Source organism: Alosa pseudoharengus, unplaced genomic scaffold, assembly GCF_046254945.1.
Source record: "Alosa pseudoharengus isolate Yale_2024_CS ecotype anadromous, Long Island Sound unplaced genomic scaffold, YU_APseudo_1.1 YU_APseudo_1.1_scf_2, whole genome shotgun sequence".
Lineage (NCBI taxonomy): Eukaryota > Metazoa > Chordata > Actinopteri > Clupeiformes > Clupeidae > Alosa > Alosa pseudoharengus.
The window spans coordinates 39988105-40000771 of record NW_027468663.1 but is presented as its reverse complement, the minus strand read 5'-3'; the positions used below and the strand labels follow the sequence as shown (position 1 = coordinate 40000771).

The window sequence follows — 12667 nt, the reverse complement described above, 5'->3', positions numbered from 1 at the left end:
TTTGTGTCTGTGTGTGCGGGGGATAAGAAGTAAGTCTGAGTGTTTAAAAACAATGGAATCAGTCACAAGCTGACATGCTGTTGAATTGGGGAATGTAAGATTGCAAGACAACTCACAGTGGCTTGTTGTTTGTAAGCTGTGTGGCAAGAAAGTAATTTGTAATTTTAACATTCAGTTTTTGGTTCATATCAGACAACAGCAGAATATCTTGTCTTCCTTTATCTCTCAATTTATAATTTTACACCCACTGGATTTAACATTTCCTGTGCCGGCAATCATGAACAATCCATTTGAATAGCCAAGCTGTGTTCTTCTGCACAGCATGAACTGTATGAGAAAATGAAGAACCTGTCTGCATGTATTCACAGGCATGGAATGATGGACTTGTCTTTTGAGTACAGCAGAGAGCACAAACACATAGGTAGATGCCTCATAATAAACAATGAACATTTCAATGGTGAGTAGAGTCATTTTACTGCATTAACTGTAAGAAATATTTTAGCATATGAAACATCCAGAAGACATCTAGGAGATAAAGTAGTTTGTCTAGATTTGACTAAATTTCTCAACAATGAATATTATCAACATTTAACATTAGGACTATAATAGTAATGATATGGAATAATGTTTTCAGCAATGTTGACAATGACTGGATAATTGCAACAAGTTACCCACTGATGACTGAAAAATGTTGCTCTCAACATGAAGTGACCTGGCAACATTGCTCTTAATGTTGCCCAACTAAACTGCACAATCCAAAACATCTACTATATAGTTTGATGAAATTCATTAAAACAAAATGCACAGAAAACAAGTCAAAAGAGTCAGAGAACCATTGTGTGCCCACTGTTCATTCCTGTAAGGTCAGTCACGGAGGTTTGGCACAGAGGTGGATGGCAACACACTGAGGATGACATTCCGAATGCTGGGCTTCAGCGTGCGGATGGAGAAAGATCTATGTGCGGCTGACATGAGACGCGTTCTTCAGGAAGGTAGCCCACCTGGCATAGCCATAACACATTGTCTTTGGGGAAAAGGGTGCATTCTGGGACTTGGGTTTACTCAGGACTCTGTGGTACTGCTGGGACTCTGCTGATGGAGCCTGAAATTACCTTTTTAGGAAAATTTGTTTCCTGAAAAGGTAAGTCGGAGTCAATACTTAGAATACATTTGATTTCCAGTAGAGGGCCCTCTCACACTCCCTGCACTATCCCTACAGACTTGTGTCCTTGGTTATGTCCTTTAGGAACCAAATTTGGTCAATGACTGTAAAATTACATTGCGTTAGAGATTTTTCTGTTACCAAAGACTAGACTGGAGGAACCATCACAAGTAGTTCGTTTTCACATTTACTGTTTCACAATTTTCATTCGGGTCTGGCATTGTTCCACTTGCATTTCTTGGAGACAGATTCACTCGTCACATTGGTGGACCCCTTAGACAGGGGTTAAAGTGTGTATTCTTTCATACAAACGATATAGCGCAATGATATTGTTAAAATAAATGGTGAGTTAATTTGTGTGCGTGCGTGCGTGCGTGTGTCCACACACGTATGTGTGTGTTCTAGCACCTGTGATCTGTGTGGTCTTGCAGAGTCTGTGGAGGACCATAGTGAGATGTCCTGCTTTGTGTGTGTGCTGCTGAGTCATGGAGACCAGGGGCTGCTGATGGGGGCTGACGGAGCCTATATCTCCATCCAGAGCCTGGCCTCCACCCTCACCTCCCACCACTGCCACAGCCTCCAGGGCAAGCCCAAACTCTTCTTCATACAGGTAAGGATGGATAGATGGATGGATGGATGGATGGATGGATGGACTGTCCGTGAGCAAGACAAACACACACAGCCAGGTAGATACGTACTGATATACAGATTAATAAATACGCAGACCAACAACTAGACATTAAATATTTCATGGCCACCAGATGGCACCATTTCACTGCTTACTCACATCAACCGAAGTTCAGTGCCATGGCGCCATCTCGTGGCCATGAAAAATGTACACTCTGTCTCGATTAGCCTACTTCTGTACACTCAGAGACTTTCTAATGAGGAGACACAACATTCAATGAATCTCCCAAAGAAATGTATGGGGTTAGTTTGTAACGCAAACATGGCAGTCATCGCCATCGTGCCAATATGTGGTATGTTGTGAATACATCATGCCAATCATGTGGTATGTTGTGAATACATCGTGCCAATCATGTGGTATGTTGTGAATACATGTGCCAATCATGTGGTTGGCCTATGTTGTGAATACATGTGTCAATCATGTGGTAGGCCTATGTTGTGAATACATCATGCCAATCATGTGGTAGGCCTATGTTGTGAATACATGTGCCAATCATGTGGTAGGCCTATGTTGTGAATACATGTGCCAATCATCTCGCAGCTGGAGCGAGGGTGGTGTGTCGTGATTCATGAAGCCTTGCGCACACGCAGTTCTGCCCGAATGCAGACGGTTTGCTCAACACACTAGAGAGAGCTCCATTGTGTTCAACCCAGCATGCATCACATCAAGTCAGATCTGCACAGATCTGCATGAAGACGAACACGCCTATTTTTTCCCTCTGCCTTCAAGTGGCTCCTGTGATCTTCGGTAGGCCTACGTTAATACGGCAAACTTAGATTTTTGCTACCCCAGAGCTAACTTGCAAAGCAACTTGCCATAGGTAGTTTAGCTTCAATTAACACCCGGATCTCCTTATGTGGACAAAGATGGGCAGCTTTGATTCTTTTTTGTAGGCGAACTTTAGAGGTCTAATTGCAAGGAGGCAAGACCAAGGAGAGAGGAGGGAGATGGAAGGCCAGATAAGCGAGGAAACACAAGAGTAGGCTATCCTACGCTACGGTGTTCATTTTAGGACATCCTCAGATCTCAGACTCAGATGTCAGACTCAAACGAATAGGCATGAGGTCACAGGTGAATCGGCATTAGGCTTGTTCGTCTTAATGCAGATCTGACTTGATGTGATGCATGCTGGGTTGAACACAATGCATACTGGGATGGACGCAATGCACTGGCAGAGAATAGGCGTGTTCGTCTTCATGCAGATCTGACTTGATGTGATGCATGCTGGGTAAGAGCTCCATTGTGTTCAACCCAGCATGCATCACATCAAGTCAGATCTGCACAGATCTGCATTAAGACGAGCACGCCTAATGTCTAATAAGGGGAGAACCGCCACTCTCGGGAAACTTCCGGTTTCTGAACTGGTTGCAGTTCCTCTTCTGGTTCCACATGAGGGCGCTCACGAATAAGCGCAGAATGAATGGAGGTCTATGGAGCTGTACCCCTCAAATCCACTTTTCTCGGGATATAATTTTTTGCCCAGAAATTTGAATGTTGAATGCGAAAGAGGGGGCAGAGAAAATACACACCGCTGAGTATTATATTTTTTGAGTCACTTATTTGTTCTAAAAAGCCTTTCAAATGCGTCAATGACGTCATTCATTAGCAGAAAGCTAGTGTGTTGTGGGCAACAACGACCCAACCTGTAACAAATCAAAAGGACTCGTTCATTCAACTTTTGACCTATAATCCATATTGAGCTTGCAGAAACCACAATCAAATATTCGATTTTTCAACGACAACCAGGTGAAAGAGACACATTTAGCCGTCTAGCTCCATAGACCCCCATTGTTTTTGCACTTATTCGTGATCGCCCCTAGCGGAACTGCAACAGATTGCAGGTACAATGGAGTTAATAGGGAGTAATCCGGCTCTCCGTAAACGGGCTCTGGCACTGGTTAGAAATCCTGTCCGACTTCTGTCAGCCGGGGAGGGACTTACCACCATGTCACATGACCTTAAAATATCACGGGAGTCTTATGGTGCATTCATGGCACTTCGGAATGACAAGGACCGCCCCCGTGGCTACTTTGTTTTTCCCACAGCAAGTGTTCATGTGCTTTGCCGTCGGAATGTGTGACAAACACGGATGCACAACAAAGGTTAAAACATACACTCACTAATCCTAAATAAACAACTGTATTTGCTTAAAATATAGTGTAAGACGCTTGTGAAAGATATGCAGCTTTCAAGTGACAAAAACGGCAAATTCCCAAGTTCACATGAAAACTGTTGGACATGAAAGGCCACATGGACTACAAACGAACTACAACGTGACAACAAAAGTGATGACGAGTCCCTAACTGGGCAACTCTGTTAGCAAAACCTAGCCCCAGTTTCCGACCTCTGACTCACACAATATGTGACGTGAATGACGCGGAATGATGTTTTCACTGGGAAAAAGGTTTTTCCGAAGCCCATGAACGCTAGGTTAGCCTGCTAGTGTGTGCTAGAGACAGATCTTGCAGTTGCCTTCCTATGGCAAGCCATTTTAACATTTAACCGCTAGACTGGATATGTATTGCAGATATCTGTAATTCAGTTTTGCCTAGTCAAAACGAACATTTTAGATATCCGCAACTGAATTCTTCCTATCCATGATTGTCATTTCAGATATCCACAAAGACATTCTTCCTAGGACAAATGACGCCACATTTGCCATTAATTTCTTTGGGGTTTATCATTACGGATATCTACAATTCAGTTGTAGCCTAGAAATCTAGACACACCCTAGCGGAAGCAAATTACATTTGCTTCTCAGGGCTAGTCTAACTCTCCGTTGGCTTGTGAGCTCGAAAAATTAAACTTCTATCAGGCCAATCAAATCGTGTATAGAGTCGTTAGGCGGGCTTAACATAATGATTGATGGCAGAGTTGCAACAGTTTGGCTTGAATTCCCTGCTACTTGAAAACAAAGAAGATGGATGTTGCTGTTGGCCAACAGTGTGACACGAGTTAAGCTTGTTTTAAGTTGGCAAAAGTTTGAGCTAGCCAACTAGCTCCGCTGGTGGGAAAACGCATGGGAGTCATTCCGTGTCAAATCACCCAGTGGCTGGCAGGTCACCCTCTCCCAAAAAATCTGAAAAAAATCACAGGTGTTTGTAGACCAAACCTATGCATAAATCTTAAATAGTATATCTGTATCACTAATGGTTCCAAAACTACAGCCCTTTGAAGTTTCAAGTCATTTTAAGCATCGTGGTGAACAATCCTTTTTGTTCAACTTCCAACATTATTGGCTCTTTTGGTATTTCACACACATTAGTGAAACTATGTGAATAGAAGTACATTTTCCTGTTGAATTAAACAATCCAATCAAATCAGGTGTATCTTGTGTAATTTCCCCTCTGCAAAGCTCTGAAAATGGCTATAAATTCATTATGTGAAAAAACATCACCACCTTTGAGGGCTTGTCATTCAAAAAGTATGTGACACAAATTCATCAGATTTTTTTCCCACTCATGTATGGATTATTAGGTCATGTCCATGCATTAACTTTGGTTGTTAACATTATCATATTGTCAGAGCATTTTTATTAAATTGGGCTTGATTTTCAAAAAGCCCGTTTTCATCTTCTCATTTCACCAAGTGGACAGTTAACAGGATTTTTTTTAATTTTACCATATATCATTCTGTATGTGAGGATCATCTGCCCAAAATTTGGGCTTGTTGCTGAGTTTCTTTATTGAGATAAGATTTTTTACAAATATTGTCTATAAATCCACTGAATTTGTACTTTATCTGCAGTACCACTTGTCTCACCACATGTGGTGCTCTTTTAATACAATGGAAGTCAATGGAAGAGTAAGAGAGTCACTTGTTTGCTGCATATATCCAATCTAAACACACAGTTTATGGTTCATATGGTTCAAGTAAAAAGGGGTTTCTAAAATTCAGTGCATTGTCAGATGCAGAAAAATCAATACTAAAGATTTATCATCTTTTTACAAATGCCTCTTGGATCCACGAGTCCTCAAACCTTGTTATGAATACTTGTGATGGAAACACACATAGTCATCTTCATCAAGTGAAATACCTTGATGAACTGAATTTTAGAAACCCATTGTTTGATTGTTTGTTAAAGCACTGATCTCCATCTTGATGCTCTTTGTCTATGTATCACAGAGGACTGCATCCCAAGCATGACGATGAATATAGACTTTGCCTAACCAGCTGGCTAGAAATTATTAAAGTGCTCACATAGGCACTGATAGGTTGAAGCTGGTGTAGAAAACTCATTACAAAGATGGTAATTATGCTAAATCCTCTTGCTGCATGTATGATGACCAGTCAGTCTTATGTGTGTATAATTTACTTGATCAGTTTATTTTCTCTAAATAAGATTTATGTATGAGTAGTATGTTGTTCATATTGCAATAATTATTTGGACCAATTCAACTATGAACCATAAACTGTGTGTTTAGATTGGATATGTGCAGCAAACAAGTGACTCTCTTACTCTTCCATTGACTTCCATTGTATTAAAAGAGCACCACATGTGGTGCAAAGTGGTACTGCAGATCCAGTACAAATTCAGTGGATTTATAGACAATATTTAAAAAAAATCTTATCTCAATGAAGAAACTCAGCAACAAGCCCAAATTTTGGGCAGATGATCCTCACATACAGAATGATATATGGTAAAATTAAAAAAAATCCTGTTAACTGTCCACGTGGTGAAATGAGAAGATGAAACAGGCTTTTTGAAAATCAAGCCCAATTTTAAAAAAATGCTCTGAAAATATGAAAATGATAACAACCAAAGTTAATGCATGGACAGGACCTTATAATACATATATGTGTAGGAAAAAAATCTGATGAATTTGTGTCACATACTTTTTGAATGAGAAGCCCTCAAAGGTGATGATGTCTTTTCACATTATGAATTTATAGCCATTTTCAGAGCTTTGCAGAGGGGAAAGTATACAAGATACGTCTGATCCGATTGGATATTTTAATTCAACAGGAAAATGTACTTCTATTCACATAGTTTCACTAATGTGTGTGAAATACCAAAAGAGCCAATAATGCTGGAAGTTGACCAAAAAGGATTGTTCACCACAATGCTTAAAATGACTTGAAGTTTCAAAGGGCTGTAGTTTTGCAACGATTAGTTATACAGATATACTATTTAAGATCTATGCATGGATTTGGTCTACAAACACCTGTGATTTTTTTCTGATTTTTTCGGAGAGGGTCACCTGCCAAATTGCGCTGAAATTGGGTGATTTCACACGGAATGACCCATGGGACTCAGCGCTGTCCTATTGCGTGCAGAGGGAATTTGAAAGACAACCGATTATCCCGCCCCTCGGACTGAGCACTGCGAACGGTGAGTGCCCAGACCCTACATTTAATGTGGGTCTGGCTCGTCAGGCTAATTCAGTTGCAGATATCCACTATGTGAATTAAGGATATCTGCAATTGAATTGTAGATATCTGTAATTCCAGTTAGAGATATCTACAATTTGATTCTGACTAGTCATAAAGATATCTTTAATTCACCTCAATTCAAGATATCTACAGCTCTTTTTCAGATATGTTGAATTAACTTTTGACTAGGCAAAATGACATTGTAGATATCTGTAACTGGAATTATGACTAGTCAAAATGACATTGTAGATATCTCAAACTGGAGTTAGGGATAGTCATAATTTGATTGTATATATCTATTATCAGGTTATAGATATCTTGAATGAGTTTTGATTAGAGATATCTGAAATTGGAGATATCTATAACTTTCATTCTGCCTAGTCAAAATGTAATTATAGATATCTTGAATTAGAGTTTTGACTAGGCGAAATAACGTTGGAGATATCTGTATTGCTATGCAAATTAGGCACGCGTCCCACTTTAGGCGGGAGCAGAGTGTGTTGTTGTTCAAATCATCAAATCACATAGCACCTGTTAAAGGAACCGTATGTAGGATTTTGGCCAAAACTGGTACTACAATCACTTTCAAAATACTGTAGAGCGGTGTACACCGCAGATGTGGTAACTAGAGCAGAGCTGGCAACCCAGATGCCGAAACACTACTGACTTTGTGATTACTAGATAGGTGGAGGGTGGCGGATCAGGCTAAAACACAAATATGTAAACATCAACATCAGTTGAGGGCTGCAACTTCACTTTTTTAAATGACGATATCCTGGCCGGACTACTGTTGTCAGTGATATAAGTATTTGAAATTAGCATGATTTCCTAATGTCTAGTGACAAATCAGGGCCATTTTATGATTAATTGAATTACATTTCTTACATACGGTTCCTTTAACTGTTAACTTGTAATTAGCACTAATTAGCCCCATGTCAGAGCAGCCAGAGGGCGAAGGAGTTTTTAATCGTCTTTTTAATGCTGCAGCCCAAGAATTGATAGGTGTGTTCGTCTTCATGCAGATCTGACTTGATGTGATGCATGCTGGGTTGAATACAATGGAGAGCTCCATTGTGTTCAACCCAGCATGCATCACGTCAAGTCAGATCTGCATAGATCTGCATGAAGATGAACACGCCTGATGATTCAATGCTGCTTTGATTTTTTTGATTACAGCCAACACCATTTTGAATGGAGTTTCCTTTAGATGGTGCTAGTAGGCCTACTAATTTATGTAGGCTACGAAGCAGAGATCAAGCCAGTTGATAACGTGAGAGTCTAATAAACCACATGGTGCCCCTGAGTTTTAGTTATTTTAGACAGGGCCGGAGTGGGGCCACTTTTCAGCCCGGGAGTTTCAGGCCCAAGACCGGCCCACTTTTTTAGTGGTGGTGGAAATTGGATGAATTAGGCAACATTTCAGCTCTTACTATCCTGTAGTTTTTATTATAGGCTACCAATATTCCACTATTCCACAAGAATAAGTTGATAAGTTAACAAAAACAGGAAGGAAGAAATAAAGCATTTGAAATGTATCCCACAATTCCACTAAGAGGCATTTTGAACTATTGTTTACATGTTTTTTCTGCATGGGTCAGCTATCATGTTGTTGTTTGGTGATTTGCTCCTTTACTACACCCACTTCTGAGCAACAAGGCATATAGGTTGATCATGTAGCCTACTGCTGTCATATAGCCTACTGTTCTTTCTTACATAAAATAATTTTAATTCATATGGTTAACTCTATTATTATCCTTTCTACTTGTCCCTGTAGTCATAGCTAATTTCAGGCTCATCATTTTCAGCGGGGGACTGTCTGATCTGCTGCTCAGGCGCTATAATCATGGCTAATTTACCAGTTGCCACTTATTCTGTCCTCTTCAAAAAAAAATCTGGAAGCTTGGCACATTTGGCAGCATTTTCCTCCAATACTTTTCGTCTTTTTTACCTGGCCTTTCCAGTCCCTCATGGCCTCTTTCTACCATCCATCCTCCCTGACGCTTATCACTACGGTAGGGCCGGCCCAGCTGGTATCTGAGAAAACTTTTTAGAAAAGACGGGCTATATGGACCCAACCAATTAACTCTTCTTGGGAGGGGAAAACAACCCATGCAGAGGCTGCGGTGTTAGGCATAGGAAGCGAACGTGTGTAGCCAACTTTAAGAGAAGATAGATTAACGTGGCAAATGTTAATATTTTTCCCTCGACCGGCCCAAAAGTGAAGCGGCCCACCGGGAATTCTCCCGATTCTCCCGATTACCCACTCCGGCCTGATTTTAGATGTCAACAAGACATTACAGCCATGACTGCTTCTTCTTCCATTCATAGAAATAAGGAAATAAGCCCACTTCTTCTTCGATTATGTTAGCTTGTTTGAGATCAACTGTGTCTGACTTGTCTGGCTTTCTACGTCAACGTGATCTTCAGAGGCTAGCTGGGAGGAGCTACAACAGACGGCAGCTCATCCTGGACAGACAGGCTACAGTCTGCCTGACGTGACTCGCGGCCGCGGGAGACATCGCGGGAGATGTTGCGGAATTTTGTTTGCAATAAATACAGCATAACTTTCATTCTTACTCATTAAAATGAGCATGATGACTGACGAAATAAATTCTTATGATGTAGTTTAAATAAACCACTGTTGTCATACAGTTAACAGGCCTGCTTTGTAGCACATAAATTCAATATCAAGTGTTTTCCCTATATGTGTATCTATTTAACCAACAGCAGAAAATAGTTTTCAGTTTTCAGTAGGCTAGCCTACCATTGTTGCAGAAATCACATATAAGAAGGTATCCCTTCAATTTCTGTTCATTTTCGCATATTCCAACATAAGGAAGCAGCATGAGACACCCGTCAAAATCGTCATGAGGAGATTCCTCCCAAATGGCCATATCACTTCTTTGAACTGACGTCATGACAACTGCAAGATCTGTCTGCAGGCTAAGACTCCTGCAATATTTTAAGGTCATGGTGACACGGTGGTAAGTCCCTTCCCGGCTGACAGAACTCGGACAGGATTTCAGATCTGCATGAAGACGAACAAGCCTATGAGAGACCTCAGACCCATACAGACCAGCCTCAGACGAGTCCAGGAAGTGATGTCAATTCCAGAAATAAGTACATAATTAAGTGTGCTTGCAAGCACACTTATTGTTCTTCTTAAGTTTTATTAAGTGTGCTTGCAAAGCAGCACACTTATTGTTCTTCTTAAGTTTTATTATTAAGTGTGCTTGCAAAGCAGCACACTTATTGTTCTTCTTAATTAAGTGTGCTTGCAAAGCAGCACACTTATTGTTCTTCTTAAGTTTTCTTATTAGTGGGTTTGATCCAGCAAGACCACAGCATGGCGAAGCCATCACAGCTCTAATTGCTTAAGCTTGCACCTGGCAGAGTTCTAAGCCACCTTGCAGAGCTCTAATGGGCTGGGCTGGGCTGTCTGTGTATATGAAGGTGTGTGCATGTAACTTTTGACCAGTATGTCCGATTTTCATGAATGAGGTACCGTTGGAATCCTTGAATGAAGCCCAGTTCAATGCCTTGCCAGCACTAAGTGTAAAGGTAATGTAAATTTCGCGCTGTCTCATCTTTTTTTTAAAGCCAAACCATGTTGATACAGGTCATTAAAAAAAAAATATATATATTTTCCAAATCCATTCAGCCCAGTTCAATGCCTTGCCAGCACCAGTTGTAAAGGTCATGTAAAAAAAGATGAGACAGCGCGAAGTGCTGTCTCATCTTTTTTTTAAAGCCAAACCATGTTCATATAGGTCATTAAAAAAATAAATAAATAAAGTATTTTCCCAATCCATTCAGCCCAGTCCTATGCCCAGCTAGCTCCATTTAACCTTAGTTATGTGTACAGTTGTATGGATTATTACATTGAGAAACACACTTTCATATAGATATTATGCACATCCACGCATTATTACTATTCATGTTAAGTTACTCATCATTGCCCGGCAAGAAGTCCACAATCAATTCAATTGACCGATCCCAAGCCCCTCCTCCCATTGTCAGTCCCATAGTTACTGTTGCTAAGTCGGACAAGTTTGCAGGAAAGTGTGCGAGAACGCGTGTTCAACATGGGGACGCAGCACCCCCATTTAGCCTAGTGCAACAGTGTATGCTGGATTTCTGGGCGTCAAGTAATATTGATATATTCAAAAATCAGAGGTCAGAAAGGCCTTCAGTATGCAGAAGGACACATTCACAATGTCCGCTGTCATCAACGAGGTGGAACACCACAAACTTCAAAGGACAAAAAAATCCGGTGTCGTGGATCTTGCATGTTACCTGGATAAACAGCACGTTATCCCGAGCAGGTAGTTTACCTTATTTGCTGCAGATGTGACTCTGATTCAATAAACAGGTCTGTGCGAACATATGGTGTTGACGTGTCCATAACAAAATCTAACCATATTTCGAGGATTAGTAAGACGGGACCAAGTGCTGCAGATCCAAGTTCACGCAACTTGGGAGAGTGACTAGCCTGTTAAGCAGCTCATGTTGGGGAGGTGGAGAGATAGCTTCTCTTCGGTAGGCCGAGAGTCTACTTATTATTTTGAATGGCTGCTTTAGAAGGAAGAGTTCAAATAAACATGATACAAGTGTATTGAAAAGAAACCACTCCGAGTTCAAACCCATACACGCATGACATAGGTTATCTGCAGTTTGCAGACGTGGTTTGTCTTGCACTAGACTTCATCATTATGCTATAATTAATTTAAACGTGGGCAATGTAGTAGGCTAGGTCTAATATTGGCGATTTCGAGACTGCATAGCCTATAGCAAGGCATAGTTTTGAATCAGCACATGATTCGATCTTTAGAAGACATTGTCTATCTCTCGTTCAGCCATCATAATGCATCGCAGTAGGCTATTATTGCGTTTGTTGAAAAAATGATCATTAGCCTATTTCTGTCAACAGTCTTCTATCCCAAGTTAAACATGGCAATGTAGCAAAGCTGAAAGTATGTTCTTGATGTGTGTAATGCGATACGTGATTGAAGGTGTAGCCTTTTGCGCGTCTTCCAATCGTATGAATGTGCGAGTTCAGTTCCTGCAAGGTAGGTATATTTTTTTGCGTAGGCTTATGTTGTCGTTTCATCAGTGGAAACCAGATTTAGTTATGTTTTTGTGTGTAACAAAAACATGAAATGTTCCTGTGAAAAGGGAACATTTTCGTAGGCTACACACACAGATTTCTTTACTGAAAAGTAGCAGCCTATCCAAAGTTATGCAAAGTTAGGCCTATGTGTGTTAACGTTTCACACGGTCAGGATATCGGATGTCACTTCTACAAGTATCTCAGGCTTATCTTTGAACCTTTTTGAGCTCTTTAGTTATTTAGTTACTTAGGTTACTCGCAAAAGAAGCATTATAGCATTCGCATAACTGGCGTATTGTCATACAGAACGGACACTAGAAAATTCAAAATTGAC

The 12667-nt window shown here is 40.6% G+C and overlaps 1 protein-coding gene across 3 annotated transcripts in view; it reads left to right on the top strand.

Annotated features, from left to right (window-relative positions):
• Positions 1 to 275: 275 nt before the first annotated feature.
• The window catches only part of LOC143134533 (zona pellucida sperm-binding protein 4-like), a 60396-nt gene continuing 48004 nt past the window's right edge, over positions 276 to 12667 (top strand). Inside the window, exons 1-3 of one of the 3 annotated variants that reach the window (XM_076294980.1) lie at positions 276 to 457; positions 869 to 992; positions 1594 to 1772. In XM_076294980.1, the coding sequence (XP_076151095.1) occupies positions 443 to 457; positions 869 to 992; positions 1594 to 1772 (318 nt within the window). In that variant the 5' untranslated portion in view covers positions 276 to 442. Of the gene's footprint in view, positions 458 to 863; positions 993 to 1593; positions 1773 to 12667 lie in introns of all 3 variants that reach the window. The other 2 variants (XM_076294979.1, XM_076294981.1) reach the window with 2 other exon arrangements.